The sequence below is a fragment of the Apus apus genome, chromosome 1 (genome assembly GCF_020740795.1).
Source record: "Apus apus isolate bApuApu2 chromosome 1, bApuApu2.pri.cur, whole genome shotgun sequence".
Classification (NCBI taxonomy): Eukaryota; Metazoa; Chordata; class Aves; order Apodiformes; family Apodidae; genus Apus; species Apus apus.
In genome coordinates, this window is record NC_067282.1 from 113,429,049 (window position 1) to 113,448,595 (window position 19,547).

General features: G+C 40.7%; 1 protein-coding gene across 4 annotated transcripts in view; it reads left to right on the top strand.

Moving 5' to 3' along the window:
- The first annotated feature begins 755 nt into the window (after positions 1-755).
- GEMIN8 (gem nuclear organelle associated protein 8) overlaps positions 756-19,547 on the top strand; it is a 34,908-nt gene continuing 16,116 nt past the window's right edge. The window contains exons 1-5 of one of the 4 annotated variants that reach the window (XM_051638337.1): positions 756-772; positions 1,829-1,863; positions 1,965-2,016; positions 5,591-5,627; positions 8,170-8,596. In XM_051638337.1, the coding sequence (XP_051494297.1) occupies positions 5,625-5,627; positions 8,170-8,596 (430 nt within the window). In that variant the 5' untranslated portion in view covers positions 756-772; positions 1,829-1,863; positions 1,965-2,016; positions 5,591-5,624. The other 3 variants (XM_051638349.1, XM_051638359.1, XM_051638368.1) reach the window with 3 other exon arrangements.

Sequence of the window (19,547 nt, forward strand, 5' to 3'; positions counted from 1 at the left end):
CCAGCAGAAAAATGAGGGGGTTCCCATCTTCACCTATTGTACCTCATTGCTGTCTGTTCTGATTTAAACATCCAAAAGATCTGGCTAGTAAGGAATGGTTGGATTCTTTTGATTTGGGTTTTTTAGCATCTGTACTCATTGTAGAGAAACTTGGAGAAATTCCTATGATAGCATGTTGAGAAAAGCATTGGAGGATCTTTCTCACCTCAAGTGTTTGTAGAGCAAGTGACAAAGTAGAAATTGAGCAGCAGCAGATCTGCAAGGCCACAAAATATTCCCCCAAGACTTCTGAAAGAAATGCAAATTTGAATTAATCCTGAATTATCCTTGAACTTCAGTATCAACAAGTTGCATCAGTGCAACTTCTCAGTACCAAAGCACAACATAGCTAACTTGACAACATTACTAAAATGGGTTCCTATAAACACCTGAAGATTTTATGAACTGTTAAATCTGATGCACATACCAGGCAAATAAGTAGAAGTTATTTCAAGGAATTATTTCAGTAGATATGTGGGAGATAAATGCACAGATTTGCTGTATGAAGGAGACTCAGTATGCCTGGGTTTTAAAGTGACATCAAGTTTCACCATGAGGTTTGTGGGTTTTTTTAATTCAAGCAGGTAACACAGGGAAATTGCCTCAGTACTGAGACAGGGCAGTTAAGCTCAACAGGAAGCTAAAAAAATGTGAACAAAACAGGAGTTTCTTGTACCGGAAGTATTGAAGAAACACAGAACAACGTTACAGCAGCAGGTAACAGCAAACAAAGGTAAGAGGGGGCGAGGGGGGATAACCAGAAGGCAAAGTCTCGCAGTGCCAGCCGGCACGCTCAGGTGCAGAGGAGCCACCCGGCCCGCTGACACTCGTCTCCCGTGCCCGGGGGACGGGAGCGGCAGCGGGGCGGGTGGCTGCACAGGGCGCAGGAGTCGGTGGCGGCTCGGGGGGCCCAGGGCCGCCCGGGGACAGGCGCGCCCCGCCGGCACCTGGCGGCAGCCCCAGGCGGCAGCGGCCGGACGGGCGGGCGGGCGGCAGGAAGCGGCGGCAGGAAGCCCCGCTCGCCGCGCCGCTGCTGTCGTCGCCGGAAGAGCGGGAGGAAGCGCCGGAGGTAGCTGGGCTCGGCTCCCCTGGGCTCGGCTCCCCTCGCCTCGCCTCGCCCGCCGGGTGGGTGCGGGGCAGCGGTGCCCCTCTGCGGGCTGCTGCCCGGGCCCCCCGCCTTGCCGGGCCGCGGCGGGACGGCTGCGGGGGAGGAGCAAGCGGGGCGAGCGGTGGTGCCGGGGGGGGGTGGGGAGCGGAGCGTTGTGGGGCCGGAGTTTTTTGCTTTCTGAGCCCGGGCGCCTGGCAGGGGCGGCGGGGTGGTCCTGATGGCGGGCAGAGCGGCTCTGCGGGCTCGGCACTCTCCCCTTCCCTTTCCTCTGCAGAACTCGAGGCCGGCGTGCGGGGTGTCGGGCTCCGGGGAGCTCCGTGGGGCTGCGGCCGGGGCTGCGGCTGGGGCGGGCCCGGGCGTAAGGGCTCGTGTCCCGGCGCAGCCCTTAGGCTTCACTGCTTGGCAGAGGCGCCGGCTGCTCGCAGGGCATCCCTGTGGTCCTGAGCCGAGCCCGGGCACGGCCGCTGTGGGACCGTGAGAGGGGTTTTGCTTCTAAAAGCGGTACCGCGGGAGTTGCATCCTCTTCTTCGTTGGCGGCTACTCCGGCAAGCCGTATGTGAGACATAAGGGCTGCTGGTAACTGCGCAGCTTGTAACACTTCACTTTTGACCTCTGGTTTTTGGCCCAAGTGGCTTCTGGGTTTTTGTCCTCGATCTCAGGGAAGACCCTCTTTTTTTGCAGTGGCAGAGGATTACGCCGTCTCAGGTGCTGCTCAGGTGAAAAGAACCACAATACGTACATGCACTACGGTTTGATCTGCACGTTGCAGTGAAAGTGATTTTGTCTTGCATGAAATCTGTTTCCCTTCCGTTCACAGGAATTGCTACTACTGGTGTAAGGACTTTGGTGTGAAGACATCATAGTAATAGGTAGGTCTCCTTAGCTCAACCAACTTCTGCTGGGATGATGAGCAGCCATGTCGATATCCTAGGTGCCCAGCAGGTCTTGTATTTAGAGCCACTCACAACATAGTGTTAGGAATTTTTAGCTTTTTTTCTTTTTGAGAGGAATAGCTTGTACTGCCAACAGTCTCAGCAGTCACAGGCTTAAATTTCTGCATGACTGTAACTAGGGCGCTTTGGTATTAAAGTTAACGTCATAGACCAGCAACGCACAGAATTAATCTGAAGCACAGTGTCAAAACACTTCTCAGACATTTCCCTCTTCTGGTGGTAATTCTGCACCAAGGGGAAACATTATAAAGATAAAATGAAATCGATGTCTGTATGAAGATGCACAATGTTGGTGTTGTTACATGGCATGCTTTTCTTACTCAAGTCTTCAAATATTTATGAAGAGTATGCAGGAGGATGAGTTCAAAATACACAGCGCAAATTGGTGTTTAACACCTTCAGTTGTTAAGTGTCCTGCCATGGGGTGTCATGGAAACACTTAGTATTCGTGAGTTCATAGAAATGACACATGCTGGCTTTAAATGCCAAAACCAGTTTAGAGCTAAAAAATGTATCTCAGCTACCTCTTGATGAAATCGGGAGAAATGTGCCTGGAAAAGTAATTCCTGTATGCATGCTCCAGTGTTATATTTTACTGAGCATCTCTTACTACCCATTGCCAGAAACTGAGTTAGGGACCTCTGTAGCCTGACTGAAGAACGCACTTCTCGTGCTAAAGGAGCAGGGACAAAAGTAGCAGAGGGCAAAGGATGTGGTCAGCTGTCTTGTTTTGGATGTTTCTCATTTAAACGTTTATTTTTTCAGGAAATCTTTATAAAATGTTTTTAATTCAAATCTGCTGAATTTAATAAAAAATAATATTTCCGCCTTAACACCACGCAACAGATAATTAATTGTGTACTCATTTGTGTTCTGAATGAAGTCAAACCCTCCTTGAACCTTCATTGGTAGGTCTTTCTGAGCTGCAGGTGTCACCTCCAATATGGTAGCCGTGTAGCAGCACTATATCCAACAGACCACTGCAAGGCTTCACTTCCAGAGTATGAGTTACATTACCAGGTTATAAAAAACCCAGTATTTAATGGTTGTGCCTCACAATATGACAGGCATTGTCTCAGCTTCTTTTGACTCTGGTGGAATTAAATGCTGTCATTGCTTTGATCAGACTTATTTATTTTCACTAATGCTTACTTGCCCCAAGTTGGTAAGGAGGCAGGCATATATTGATGAAAGGGAGTACATCCATATTTAATTATCAGTGGGGAAATATTTTTAAACTGTGAAAAGGAAGTAATAAGGTTTATCAAAAATAACTTTTCCATCATTAATGGTCAGTGTAGGCAAACACATCTCTTTCTGGTTCTTAATTCTGCCTTTGATGGTGAGTTTCATATGTTCGTTTCCATATTTATTATTGAAAGTATAAGTTGTGGAGTAATCACATTTATTTTCTTCTCTTGTCATGTTTCATGTTTTATGTGGTTTGTTTTGGAAAAGTAATTCAGCTGCAAATTCATTCTTTAATTTAGTGTCAGGGCTTGCAACATTGTTATGCTCTGCTTTGTAGTTGTAGTCTAATGTTCTGTAAATTACTTATGAAAAGTATTAAAGTTTCTATGTTGACAAAACAGGTTTTTAATACTTGGTAAACAAATATAATTGGATAGTTTTGCCAGGGTTTTTCCCCTCCTTCCCCTTCAGAGGGGAATATACATGTTGCATATTAATAAAAAAGTCTCAGGCTTCGCCATTTATTTTTAAAGTGTGTTTGCATTAACATCTGAATATGATTTCTATTTATGCTGAAGCTAGTTCAAAGAATCTTTTGTCATGGAGAATTTAGATGAAAATGAAATACACATACTTTTTCTGAAGTGGAAAATGGAGGAATCAACTACCATGGACTAAGATTTTTAAGGATAAGAGAGGAAGAGATTGTGGTAACCCTGACAGTATCCAGATGTGTATGGGAAAGGGACAAAAAGTACACGTGTATGTCATGAGAGTGGTGATAAAAGTTTTGAAGAGTGCTAGTGTGGGAAATGAGGTGTTTGAAATGAACAAAGAGGGACAGCCCAGGAGTTTTTTCATGTACGTGTGGGTTTTAAAGCGTTACAAGTCACGGCAGTGTTGTACAGTGACCTCAGCACTGGGTTTCATCTTCCTCTGAGCAGGCCGGAGAGAACACAATAAACACCACCCTTTGGCTGCCTAATGCCTGACCCTGCTATCCTTTGCTCGCGTGAGTTATGCCATTGATGGCAATGGGACTGCTCATGTATGTAGGGCTTCTTGTAGGTGGGTTGGTGTGACCGAGGCTTTATGGCTTTGAGCTTGGTGTAAGCTTTGCAAAAGACAATAGTCTCCCTCTCTGGTAGCTGCATGATTTGCATTTTCTTTGAACATGGCCCATCCCCAGTCTCCTTTCATGCAATACAGCTTGCATTAAGATGGAAAAAGTTGCCATTTAATCAGTGTTGTTAAATACAAGGCAGAGCACAACTGGTGTATATACTGTATTCATATGCATTTTGAAAAGTCCTAGTTTTGTACTGGAATAAATCTGCAACAGTTGTAAGTTGCTGTCTTGGCTATACTTCAGTGTTGATGGGAATAGCATTTGACCATGTCTTCCTAGTAGCAGTCATAGTTTAGTGCAGTGAGGTTCTGCAGCTTCTCACTGGCCTTCACCTAGCATAAAGTTCAAGTTGAGGCTGAGGGCATCAGCAGAAATGTGTGGATGAAGCACCCAACATCTCAACATAATAAAATAATTATCAGATAGGGAGAAGATTAATAATATTTCTCAGTGGTTCATTTCATGCTGAAAATGGTGGTAATTATAAATCTTGCCTGATGGTTATTGATACCTTGTTTTTCCTCTCTTCATCCACCTTTTTCTTTTTTTCCCAGTTGCCCCTCTTCCTTTTACCTTTTTCTCACATTTAAAAATTATGATTGCAACCTGAATTGGCTTGTGTTTTCTCTAAGGGTGGAAAGATCAAATGTCTGAAAAAAAAGATAAATAAAGTCAAATAAGGAATTGTACGTGGTTATAAGTGCACCATAGGTTAAAACAGAGTCCTTACTACTTGAATGGAATCAAGATGAGTTTAATCATTTTATGGTAATTGCTTTGATAGATGTCCCTGTGCTGACACCACTAAAAAGTGAGAACAGGGTGTTTCGTTTAAGTTTATTATTTTGTTTGGCTTTCATTTGAAAATGAAAAGTTGTAGAAGCATAAACATGGGAAAAAAATATAAAAGAAAAGGGTGATGGGGAAAAAAATGTTCAGTCCCAGCATTTTAGGCTGCATTGTGTAAGAGGCTCCCTTGTAACCTTCTTAGTGTAGTGAGGAATTTTAAAGAATGGGATTTTTACTGATGTTAATAAGAAATTATAAATAAGCCACAACAGAGAAGGAATATTTAATAGTTGTAGACCATAGTACTCAAGTTTAACAAAAATATATTCAGTGCTTATGACCATCTTTCATGAATTAAAAAGCTACTGTTCTCTTTTCTAGTTCACCTTGATCACCAGAACAAACTCTACAAGAGATGGTAAGTGGTCTTTATGGATTTCTATGTGATAACTTAATCACATTTTATGTACAAAATATGTATAAACACGCTTACGGAACTGTCAGTGAAGACATGTAAAAATTAGATATGAAAGTAGTTAAATTGCTTTGAAAATAGAATTCAGATTACAACAGTGAGTGATTTGTCTGCTCCTGGGAAGATTCCAGAGACATAACAGGAAAATAACAGAGGGCTCTGATCATTTGCCTTAGATTTATAGCTTTTGTTTCCTTGAGGAAATCTCTTATTTCCATTTATTCCACAGCTGAAAAAGCACAGACATAGAACTCTTAGACTTTAAGTGTTCTTTTCCCTTTTCCACCCCAATGTAAAACTTTTCTGTAATTTCTTTTTACAGATGTATTTTTAAAATTCAAATGTAAAAGGGGTTTTCAAGGGTCACTTTCAACAAAATAAGCCACAAAAAAGTAGTTGGAAAGTGACCAGCATCACAGTTCTGTCTACATGAACTGGCTTTTTGTCTTCCTTTCCCCTAAATTAACAACTGGAGTTAGTCAGCTAAACGAATCAGCCAGCTGGATTCCAGAGCTTTCAGTAAAGTCATCAAGGCCCTTTTTAGAAACATTTTAGAAGAACTGGAGATAGTTTTTGAGAATACGTTGTCTTCTTTGGAAATACACTGAATGTAGGAGATACCTGGTTTTGTCAAGCTTCATGATGTTTCAAAACTGGATTTATAACTGGTGGAAAAATTAGACAAAATGTTCTTGGAAGTAACCTGTGAATGTATCAGATCTGACAACAGGATATTCTCATCTGGCTGCTGAAGGATGAGGAGTCAGTGTGACATTCTTAAGTAAAGCAAGAACAGTAAATAAAAAGTTCATCCTGGCCTTTAGGTGGTTGGATGATTAAGAATGAAGAAATGCCATCTGGAAAGCAGATGCTTTCCTTGCACCCACTCATTTTAGAAACTAATTTTCTGGAATACTTGGTCTTGTAGCAGCACAATGTTAGACTAAGTGGAGAATGAGAATCAAGTTTCACCTCCACGAATTGGTACTTTTCAGGAGAGATAATTTGTCTGGATTTTTAAACCACATAGCTGAACCCCACAGCCCTTCACAACTAGGGTGCAATTTTTGATTAGAAATTCTTAAGAAGTGCAAGTTTGTTGTGGGTTTTCTTTGCAGACTGTATTAGTGCGAGGTATTTTGTTTCTGAGAGCCCAGGATAATGGGCTCAAGTTTGCAGAAAGAAGGGAAACGTAACAGTTACAATTATGATTCCAAACTCTCTAGCATTTGCGTTATTACGTGAGAACCAGAAAGTGAAAACAAATGTAAGTAAATGAAATTAACCTCTCTTGTTATTGTTAGTATTAAATGGAAAGTAGTTCTTAGCTTCGTTTTTTCTGTTTTGGTTTGGGATTTATTTTTTTTCCCAGAGAATCATTCTTTTAAGGCTGTGGAATAGTGTCAGTGCACTTCCTTTTTTATTAAAAAAAGCAAACTAATAAAGGACTGTAGATATCACATTGATCTCTGAAAACCTCAGTTAGTCTTGCCATAGTTTTGAGTGTTTGCCAAAACATGGCTTAATTAAAATTTAGAATACAGGCATTCCATTTTAGCACAGATAAAAGATCTTCTATTATCCCCTCTTTTTGAGAGAATGATGAGGAGGGAGATGAAATGGCTGTAGAAAGGAGGCTTAGGGCTAGAGGGACTGCAAGGCTTTGTAGTTGCTGGTAAAATCTGAACAGCTTGATACTGTTTTTTCAGGAAAAATTAAGATTAGCTGTAAGACAGGAGGAGGTGTGTTACAGCATGTTTTGTTCTATAGAACTATTTTTCCACATACTTTATCAGTAGTGCTTTATTACCCTTTTCATATATTGGTTGCTGATGAGTACAAAAAGGAGATTTACTGGCAGCTTGTGCTTGGCTAAATACAGTCTTGTTTTTCATTGAGGCCATGATGGATATATGAACTTGGCTGAATTGCCATTTGACCTTTTCTGAGAGAGTTATTTTGGCAGGCAGATGGAGGAAATATGTTACTGGGTAAAATGAATGCCTTTGTTTAGTATGGAGGAATTTTAATCTCTTGTATTTTCTGTCTGTGGATTTGGAAATCAGGTGTAGGTTGTAATACGTACACCTTGGAATGGTTCAGTTCTTAAAACTCATGTGAGCAACTAAGGAATTATGGAATATATCCACACAGTGTATCCCCCAGAAATAACTGTTTCCCACCTTAGTGGTACAAACACTTGGAAAATACCTTCAGGGCACTACAGCTTCTCTATTGCTAATTCTTCCTGGTAGCTGTGTTGATGCAAAGCCAATACCTTATAAGAGTAGTGAAGTGTAGTGCACTTGCGCTGTGTTAATACTTGTCCTCTTTCAGATCTGGGTGGTTTATCTTAGGAAAAGGATGACTGATGATTAAAAATCAAACTTTGTGCTTGTGTTTACAGCATTTCCCCCCACAATTACTGTTTCCTTTCTCTTTTTTCTTTTTTGTTCTTTCTCTCTGTCCCATGTTTTGGTCACAGGAGGACACTGAGCCATGGTATTCTCAGCGAGTGTATGCAAGATACTGGAAGCACTATGACTTAGCCATGCGCTGGATGCGCAGGCACCAGAGAGCCTACAGGAAAGCCATGGAGTCCTTTTATTGCCCACCATGGCATCCTTCTGCAGCCTCTCCAAGTAGCCGCTACTCAGATTGGGATGGGAATGATCTCCCGCATACCCAAAACTATTCTTCCAGCTATAGCCCACACGGCAGAGCACCGTACCATGGGGGAGCTCAGCAGTACAGAGATGCCTACCAAGGGAGGAAGGATGATGACAGAGACTCCGAAATGGACGAGGACTCTGAGTCTGAAGGGGAGATAGAATATGACTTGAGTAACATGGAAATCACAGAGGAGCTTCGCCAGTTCTTTGCAGAGACAGAGAGGCACCGGGAAGAACTGCGTAAGTCTGTCCTTGTTCTGTGTTTTCCAGTGGTTGGTGGCCCTAACATTGTCTTTATGGGTTTTGTAAAAATTCACAGAAATAGGCACTGCACTTGAGCAACCCAAACAGAAGTAGGCAAAACTCATGGGTGCACTTAAGTACCATTGATTAGAAACAAGTCTCAGAAAATGTTGGAAGGTTTTCTGTTAAGAGAGAGAGAAAATTATTACTGAAAAGAGAAAGATAACATATTTGTCCAGAGGACAATATTAATCTTCAGTGCTGAAGGAAAATCTTCAGGACTTTTATGGTTAAATCTAGTTAACATGGTATGTGTCTGAGAGGGGAACCCAGAGGAAATGCTTTACTACATGTCTGGACCCTAGAGTAAGCCTCAATGCATTTTATGACATTGAGCAGCCATTTTGTTTGTTATTCTTTGGCTAACCCAACAGTAAAATTCCATGACCTTTTTCTTCTCCCCCTGCATCCCTAGGGTACTCTCCTTTCTGTACTATACCACAAGTTTCTCTTTGTTTTGCATCTTGATCTGGACCCAAGTCCTTAAGCAAGGACTATAAGCCAAAGACTTAAGATTTTCCTCAAGTATTGATCCTCAGAGGTTTGGTTATCTTTTTTTAATGGGAAGTCCTCAGAAGACAAAAGATTATGCTGTACTTTACTGACATTTCACCGCATATACAAATGTTACGGGCACATTTATTATCTGTTTTAAGAAAGCAGTATGATGAAAATAACATTTCCCACGACTCCAATAGGAAGTATCCAGAATGAATGTTTAATAGAGCTTTTTCTGGTTTCTCTGAATAAGGGAAATGTTCTAAAAATGCACAGTAAAGGCAGTGATTGGGAGGAAGAGATAAAAATTGTGTTAAGTTCATTGATCAGAGGATACCCTATGAGCTGAAACACCTCAGCTTAACTTCACACTTCCCATCAGTAAGATGCAAGTTGGTCTAGTTAGTTATCAGAGGAAAGTGAATTAAGGAGCTCAGTGATAATGCCTGACATACCTGCCTTTCTCATCAAGCTTTTGCAGAATCAGCTTCATTTTCTCTGTTGAAACATCCCTTTGATGAGATAAAGAATGCTTTAAGATGCTTGGCTACTTCTGGAAATGCAGTACATTTTCTTTGGGTTTATTTTGTCTTTGTGGTTAGCGGTGTTTAAAGGTGTGTGAGTGATTAAAGTGGTATCCAGGAAATGGGGAAATCTGGGCTTAAGAGACATTCTCTGTGACAAATATCCTATATGACCTTGGTATAGCTACTTAATCTCTTCCTGATCTCTCACTGGTTGCTCTTGCTAAAAATATGACTTGGTTCTTTATGATGAGCAGGTGAATTGGGAAGAGGTTTGTGACTCAGAATACAGATTTTACTTTCCGTTACTTCCACCACAATGGTGCTTGGAGCCTTTTGGAATAATTAGGTCTCTGCTGTGTGCCATGTACTAGCCTAGTTCTGGGTAAGTATAACTCCATTCACTTCGGTGGCACTGTTGCAGATCTTTGTGCAAATTTAAGCAGAATCTGGTCTTAAGCTACTGCATGCTTCAGGTTATTTAATAGTTTCACTGATAAAATGAGGATAAAAATAATAATAGTCTGTTAATTCCTCAAGCCATAAAAAAGTAAACAAGTGCTTGATTTAACTGAAATTTCAAAGTGCCACAGAACTCTTGGGTGAATGGTGCTGTCTAAATGCTATTTTTGTGAGTAATTAAAAATACAGTATAACTTTGTTCAGAAAGAATTTTTTTCTTCTGTGGTGGGGGAAAAGTTTTTTTTTAATTCTGTTAAAGTTCCTTAAAAGAAGAAACATAAGCACCAGGAGGAGGGTAAAATCATTGTTTCCCTGATAGTATGGCAATGAGCTGGTATGGAGACCATGCTGAAAGCAGTACCACTGTACTTTAGGGGGTAGTGTTATTAATTTTCCTGGATGCTGTTCCTGAACAAAATGAAATTTAGGGATTCATTAAGCTGCAGTCGATAATGACACTACCATGTTCTGTCTGTCATACTGTGCTGAAAAATTACTGTCATTCTGTATCACTGCCCAAGAAGATGTAGTTAATGTGTCCACAAAAGAAAGCCCAGATTACTGAAGTACTTCTTCTCTGATGCCTGTGCCTTTTAATACCAAATTATATGTCCTAGGCTGCCCCCCCTCACGTTAGGAGCAAATTTGTAGAGGAACTTGTGCACTATAAAGTTCATTAATGCCTGAAATTTAGGCATCCATCTCTTGAAGCGACATTTGTAATCATGGGGTAAGAGTTTTAAATTTTCTTTAAATTGAATGAGAGTGTAGGGGCATGTCAAAGGGGAATGCTAGTAGTGACCTTGATAAGCCAGCTGTTAGGGAATGCTAAGGGGAAGACTGTGTCTCATTTTTAATTTCTCTGGCATAAATAAGGGGCTCCAGGTAGAGTTCACAGCCTTTCACCCCTGCACCTTGATATGCACTTGGGAGCAGACACCTGGCTTGCTCTTCTTTGAAAATGAATGCTGTGCAAGAGTTTGAGATATGTTTATTGGTGACTTACTGAAGTGTGAGACACATGGGGAAAAAAAGAGCAAAGGAACAAAGAGAAAGAAGAATTTGGTACATAGTGAAAGGGAAACTAGTGCAAAGGGTGGAGATCTGATGTATCTTTGTGAAGGATGACTTCCATTAGTCTTGTGTTTTTCAAGCCCTGCAAAATTAGGAAATATTATGCAGCCTTCATGCAGCTATTTTGGACATGCATAATGAGAGTCTTGATTTGCCAAGTAAGATAGGTGGTTCCCACACATGATCCATGTCTCATCAACATGTAGAAGGATAATCCAATGGGCTGAAACAAATCCTAGCTCACAGACTCTATTTCTAATGCCTGCTCTAGGGTTTGCTGGAGGTAAACGTGATCACAGGCATCAGAGAATAAGATCTTGCAGACTTTAACTGTGGAAGACCTTAATAGGCCTGAGATGTAGGTGGGAAAGATGCTTGTGTCTGGATGGTAAAATGGAAGTATTAATGCTAATTGCAAAGATAATGGTTTCAAAGGTAAGAAAGCCATCATGTCAGAGTAGCCAGAGAAGACTTCAGGTTTATTTAATTTTTTGGTAACTACTACAAACTTGAAGAGCAAGCAGATTCCTAACTTATGTAGGGAATTTTTTGTTTTGTGTTGTTTTCACAGAGGTCATCTGCAGTGACTGGCTGACTTGCACAGTAAAGCCTTTCAAACTGGCAAACTCTGAGCCTTGCTGCATGATTTAACACCTCAGCAGTGATACTGTTGTTCACAAGTAACCTTTTTGAAAACAGCCTCTGCTTTTGTCTTTGAATTCATGTCAAATTCTTACTAGTTTTTATATTCAAATTATGTGTTCCTGAAGTGCCCCAAAGTAATTGTCAGCAGAGTTTCACTGAGGCTGTGTGAACTCAAATGTATTAATAATGCACTACAAATATATCTTGTATTCTAGATGTAGTGTGCATTTGGTTAAAACCCCTTACAGACAGTTTTAATTTCTTTCCTTTTCAATTGTTTCTTCATGCACAATCATAATTACCTAGAGAATCTCTTTTTATTAGGGGGGTTTGTTGTCAGGCTAGTCTCTTGGTACTTCATGTAACTGGTGATCCCAATATACTGTGCTTCTTGGGGATGTTTTTAGTTGTATTTAACAGTATAACCTTTGGCTGTTGAAAAGCACAAAGTTATTTTTCTGGGTTACCATACCTGTCAGACCTAGGTAGTGCACTGAAGTCTCCAAGCATCCTAAATGTAAAGTACAGAATACAGTAAGTTACCTTTTTGTATTTGCAAAAATTAAAAGGAGAATAAGAAAGGAAGATTCATAAGCCTGACAATTCAGTAAATTGGCTAACTACACATATTTATTACACTTTTAAATTTAGCCTTTGAAACATGTAGTTTGTCCTGGTGCTGGTTTTCATTGTTTCCTTTTTAAGTATAAGAGAAAAATACTACTCTAATTGAGTGAATGGCATTGCCAGTACATTGAGAACCAGTTTGTAGTAGTGACCAGTCAACCAGGCAGTGTCCTTTATTTAAAAACAAAGAAAAGTAAAGTACTATCATGTCAGGTCATTACTGAAGGATAACAGTCTGTCAGTTGTTAATGCTATGACTAATTTTTTCCAGTAAATCCTCTGTTTGTACTTCCTGCACATACCCTCCAGCTTTTCCCAAAATAATGTTGTCTCAACTTAAAATTTTCATGCCAGATGGAAAACCTTTAAAAAAAAATGAAATGGTGAATTACGATGTTTGTTTCAAATCTGCAATTTGTTGATTTTTTTTTCCCTTGGGTTTCTTTTTCTCTGAAACACGGTGGTTGCCACTGCCTCTTCCGTAAAGAAGGAGTGATGGAATTTTTCCGCATTTTGAAGCTTCTTTGACTATTACCAGATCCATGAATCTTTGGGGTTTTTTAAGGCCTGTGTGCTTCTTTGGAAAATATACTTTGCCCTTTTTTTGCCACCATGTTTACCATAATTCCTTTGATTCTCATAAATGCTTCTCCCTGTTCTTTTTCTGTCTTTTTCTCCATCAGACTGTAGTTCAAATAATTACTTTTGGTCTCCAGCATGTTTTTTTATTTCTTCTTCCCTGCCCTAAACTATCAAAGCATTGTGAATGGTGACCTTATAAATGTTCACCCAACTTTCTTGGCTTTATCAGCTTTGTTGTCGTATGAACTTTTACCACTATCTTTAGAGACTGAATTGCAAAAGCTTCTAAGAAGTGCCTATGGGATAAGAGCACTATCTGCAATATGTATGGGTGCTTGAGGGGTGTTCCGAATCACATTTTTTTGTGAACTGAAGAAGAAATGTGAAAGGCTTTCCTTTTGTACTACATGTCTCCTCTTGATGACTGAACCTTTTATCCTGTAGGAGCAACATCTTGTCAAGTGCACACACGGTGTCCAGTGTAGAGTCTATGCTCTTTGATATTGGAAGCCAACAGCTGAGAAAATGCCTCTGCTAGGGAATAAAGGAATGAAGTGCCATGATTTTCACCACCTCAATGTTGAAACCTAATCTGTATTTGCAAAAACAGAGGATCTGAATTGCATTTAGAGAGCAAAAGTTGGGCACAATTTTTTATCCTTTTTCATAAGAGATAAGGTTGTCTTTGGGAACACAGCCATTCGTGGAGTATGTAATAGTCAAGAAAATGTTCTTGGATCTCATATCATGGAGAGAATTTGAGCTTAGAAGAATGTAAAGCTTTGCTATGTGGGTCTTTCCTATTGATCCAACACATTTTGCAACAAAATGGACATTATGCTGTACAGGTGTACTCGCTACAAGAATTGCTGGAAAAAAAGCACTAGAAAGCTTGAAATGCTGCTGAGGAAACAGTGCACTTTCTGTATCCCTGGACCGGATAGAGTTAGATATGGATATTGTCTGCTGTGTGCTCAGGAGAGTTGTGTGAAGTTCAATATATAGACCTGGAAATTATATGTGAATTGTTTCTTACTGGTTATGGGCCTCAGGCTGAGACTCCTGAAAATACACAAGTGCTAAGCCAGGCTTGTTTTGCTGCTAAGAGGTGCCCCAGATTTCAGCTCCTAGGTGGCATCTGAAGATGCCATGGACGACACTCCCATGCATGCAGCCTGGGCACTTTGGTGAAGCTGGGGCCTCGAATTCCACTGCTTTGTCTGCCAGTAGGTGTTCTGGGCTCGGTTCTTCCTAAGTAACCTGTGGAGTACTGGTATTTGAGTTACAGCAGGTTTATAGCTACAGCCATGGGAAAAGAAGCTTGTGTAGTTGGTTCAGTGTAACTGTAGCATAAACGTTGCTTTAAGAGGAATGCCAAGATGTCAAACACTTCTATTTCCTCTTATTTTTGATGGAAATCAAGAATATTGTCTTAATATGGGAGTATGTATTAAGCTTTGGAAGCCTGTTTGAAATTGCCACCCTGTTTGTCTGTCTAACATGTTCCTTTTATTATAGTGGAGATAGTACATACCTCAGTTGGCTCGCTGAGAGGTCAAATTTATTCATATTTATGAAGGATTTTGAGTACCTCAGCAAAAAGTAAGCAAAGCCTCAAGTGGTAGAAGAATGAACCATATGATCTGAAAAGAATTGTTCATTCCAGACCTTTTGCTTAACAGTTAGTTAGATGTCATCCCTGTGACCAGAAGGCATCCTGTTGACATCATCTGTGCTGAACAAATCCGGAATTTGAGCTACCCTTTCTCCCAGGGAGCTGTTATCGCTATGTTATTGAGTCAGAAAGAGAAGTCTGGTAATCTTGTATTGTTGCTGCTCTTAGTAAATCAGTGCTGTGTAAAATTCCTTCTGACTGGACTTGTCTTGAGGATATGAGAATAAGATGTGCAGGACAGAGACAAACCATTGCTCCTCTCAGCTGCCATGTCCCTCACAGTCTGTGTGGTAGACCTGCTTTGGTAGCTGTTTCTTGATAGTTGCTGGTCTCAGAAGGATCCTGTGGAAACAGGTCAGTAGCTTGTTGTGATGGATTGGCTATTGGAACTTTCTCTTTACAAAGAAAATACAATAATTCAGTTTTATGTCCAAGAAGCAGAGTGTCAGTGCCCATTTTGTGTCCATGCAGTTTCCAAGGCTTGAGAGCATTACTGTGACATACCTGGGCTCTGCAAAGCTTTGGCAAAGAACCACCAGGCAGATCCAGGGCTGAGAGGCTGTCTGTGGAACAAGTAATCCTTTCCATGGTCTTGTTGTAAGAGCAAAAAGAGCTTTCAGAAAGCTCTTATGGAAGGTTGCTTCATACAGGAACAGTTTGGTGTGGGAATTATTTGAAGGCAGGTCTGCCTGCTTGCTTATGCCATTAGCATCTGCAGCTGCTCTGAGTGACTCCCCTGGTCTTCTCTTCATTCTTTGTCCCTGCAGGGGAGCCTGTGAAAGCAGATGCAGCTGCTGTGGAAAAGAGCAGGTGAGACCATGCTGACAGACACAGCTCTAGGGAAAAGTGGAATAAAAACTGTTCTGTGCTAATCACTCCTCTTAGGCAGTCTGTCTTCACAGTATCTGCACTTTTCCATTTCCCTTAAAATTCCTTGATTACTAGTTCCGTTTATGTGCCACATGCAGCATTTCTGGATCTCCAAATTATTTTACTTAGGAAAGAGCCCTGACTTAGTTCTGTGCTGATAAATCTTAATTCATCACCTTTAGCATGATACATGCAACTTTGTAAGTGGACAGAGGCAGTGTGAGCTATGCATTAAGCATTTTCTAACACAACCTTTTTTTGTACTTACCTGGGTGAGCTGTTGCTGTAACAAGAATGTTTAAAGTTTCAGGATTTCCAACACTGGACTGACTGTGAAACATTGTCAAGAACCAAGGTGGAGACGGATGTCATGAAGTTGTGTATTTTCTGTGTTCTTTATCTACAGAATCTGCTGAGAATCTACAACAGAGCATGGCAGCAAAATATCTCAAGCGTTGCACATTTTAGCTGTTTCTGTTATAAAGCAAACTTCTTGTAAAGATTTGCTTTGAGACATACAATTTATCCCTGCTAATTTGAATGGGGTGTTGTTAATGCCAAGACTTCAAAGGCACCATTTGCTTTTCAGCATCTCTCACCATGCCTCAGTTTTTTCAGAGGCATCCAGATGTAATTCACAACCATTGTCATTAGGGAAATGTGAGTGCTCTGGAGGCAGAAACTGAGAGTTCAGAGACTTACATCTGCCTGGGTCTTTTCAAAACTCATTTCAAAATCAAGTGAGAGAGGCAGGTGACCCATCTCAGACCTTTACAGACTTCTGTCATGCCCTTGGACATGCCATCTGGAACTGGATCCACAAAAGCTTTCAACACAGGTGGAATTTAGAAAGAGATTTCCAACATTATAATCTTTCCATTCCAACCACGCCTTCAAGGAAGAATGGAGTCATTCATACCCACAGGGGGATACATTTTAAACCCCAAGGTGGAAAGAAACATTGTCGTTCATATCTTTTCCAGCAGGTGGGTTGACCACCTGTGCCACCTTGTGTTGTGATCTGCTGTAAAGCCCATTCCTGCTTTATGAATTTGTGTGGGTTTTTTGTGTTTTGGGTTTTTTTATTTGGTTTTTCTTTGGACTTTTAATACAGGGATGATAGCAGTTTCCTGTCCCTTAGAATAACAGAGGAAGTTGACATGACAACACACTGAGAAACAGTTGTTCTGCAGCTGTTTGAAGTACTCAGTACAGATTGATCCAGCTCTTCATCGGTGTTAAAATTGTTATTGGCCTCCAAAGTATCCAAACCTGTTTATCTGGCTCAGAGCTTGCCCCAGATATTTTCAAGGATATATGTCTAAGTTGTCAAAACACTGCTCTGCGGTAGATTGAGATCATGCAAGCCATGTAAAATGAAGAATGAATCTTAAATGGATATTTGTACTGAAACTAGGTTTGTACTGAAATAAATAACATGGGTGTTATACTCCTGATTGTTATTGTTCACATATAACTGGATAAGAATCTCCTGAGTTTAATTTCATTTGTAGTTGCTGAATTGTGGTTTTTGCTCTAAAAGTCAGCTCTGTATTCACAGAAATCGGAGAAATTTTACCAATGAGCGTAGGTCTCCAAAGAGCATGCTGGGCCTCAAAGTTAACATGGTTGTTCAAACACAAACAAGCCAATGCTTCTGTTCTCTCACTCTACACAAGCCTTGCAGGGTGCCTTCAGTTCTAGGAGATCTGCAATCTCTGATGTGGTTGCTGAGCACAAAATAAAAAGGTCAGAAGACTCACTTTAAAATTGATCACTTGTCATTGCTTCAGGATTTTTGGCGACTGCTATGGTGGGAAGTAGGCTGAAAGTTGTAGAATAATCCAGACTATGGAGACTGCATCATGTGTGACACGGTGGTGGAGGAGGTGTTGAGGTGGTACATAGCAGAACATCTGGCTGGCATTGGAGGAGTACAGGAAGAAGTATTTGCCTTTTTCTGGTGTCTCAATCTCTCAGTAGGTAAAGCTGGTGATGTGTAGTTATTTGCATTCCCTGCTTTTGCATTCTTCCTTTGGCATTAGTTACTAACCTTTGTTGTGAACAGGCTGTCAGGCTAAATGTGCTTTTAGTCCAGTGGCTCTCCTCATGTAAAGCGTTCTCCAGTGAGTCACTGAAACACTTCTTTCATGTGTGAATTGCCCCACTGAAGTGACAGAGAGGAGATATGGAACTCCCCTTGCTAAGAAGTACAGCTTAACTTGCTGAAGGGCAGAATGCCAGCTGCCTTTTTAAAGGAGACAGTGCTCAGAATTCTACTCCAGCAACCAACTGTAGATTTTTTTTTCTAGTGTCAAACATTTCCCTTATGTGGAAGGTACGGTAGACACGTATTTGAAGGTTTTTTCTGGCTTATTTTCCCAATGTGTTTTATTACGTTTCAATACTGAGCATAGCAATTACTCTCATGTGTATGAGTATACATAATTTCATTTACTGGAGTGCTAAAATGAACAATGAGAAACTCGGAAGGTCAAAAGTAAACTAAGTTTCCAAATCTATGTCTGAGCCCTTTCTTTCACTAGTTGCAATGTAGTTTGCTGATTCCTTTATTTTGACCCTCTTCCAGATGGCTCTTTCAAAATGATTGGTCAGGCAGCACACTGTAGTTTACTAGCAGTGTGGAAAAAATGCATATTTACTTGATGAAATTAATTCTATCTGGATCAAAGATTGTTATTTTATTCTGCCTGTCTGCAAAAATACTAATTTATGGACCTGCCAGTTAATCAACAGGTCAGTTCACAACCTGAGTGCTCCCTTTCAGAAAATCAACAACATGGTTACAGGTTGCTCTCAAATGTTTTTTTCAAATGTTTTTTATAAAGTTGCAGATTTCCCTGCATATGTTACTTTCTCATGTCATATGATAAAACAAAGCTAAATTCAGCAGTGTAGTCAGTGGCTGGAGTCAAGAAAGAAATTTCAGTGTCAAGCTCAAATTAGCCAGTTTGGTTTAGAAGACTGGTACAGGCTACTTTCTTTATTTTTTTTTCCTGAAAGCGCCAAACTTTCTGTATTATTTAGCTGTCTAGCTCTCTGTACATTGTGGAACACTTTCTTCCAAGTGTATGTGCTTAATTTCTATTCAGGGCACGTGTAAAAAATGACTGCGAAACTTACATTTCTTCCATGTGCTGCTTTACTTTCAAAGAAGCACTTTTAAATTTGAACATTTCCTTGTTCAGTCTCCTCTGACTGTGTCATATATGTATGTGTGTATATATGGATACAGTTATATATAGATTTAAGTAATCCTTCTGTTTACTCTAGCACTTGTGTCTTTGTCTGGCGTCAGCATTGTTGCCATCAGCGACAGATTGGAGTTGTTTTGGGGGATGGGAGTGCAGAGTCAGCTGGTCTGTATTTAATCTTGCTTCTGTAGCCTTGATCCTTACTGGAAGCAGCTGCCAGTGCCTGATCCTGTACTAATTTCTAAGCAGTTGTCAGTCACTAACTTCCTGGTGGTTTAAATTTGTCAGGCAGCAACAAGCGTACAGTCTGGACACCTTTGTGTCCCTGGTGTGGTACAGAGACCCCTGGTTACACTTGGCTCTCCTGTGTGTTTTCTATCCTAGATGCACGAATACCTACTTATAACATGTAAAGAAGTCATTCAAATTTCTAGAGCAGGTTTTCGTTTGAGGTTCCACTGGGCTGGCTAATTGCATCATGTTTATGGGGTTTGATTGTTTCAGTTAGTTTTCTAGTTGAAATAAGACTATCCCTTCTTAAGCGTTTCATTGCGGAAGGTAGCAGAAGCAGATAAAGGGTGATTTACTGTTTAGCTGGGCAGTAATCAGAGTAGCCTACTGCTACTATAAACATGGGTATGAGGACTTGTATTGTTTCCATCTAGGATCTTTGGCAGTTCGTTTTGGAGACCACAAGACAAACCTTGGTTTTTAAT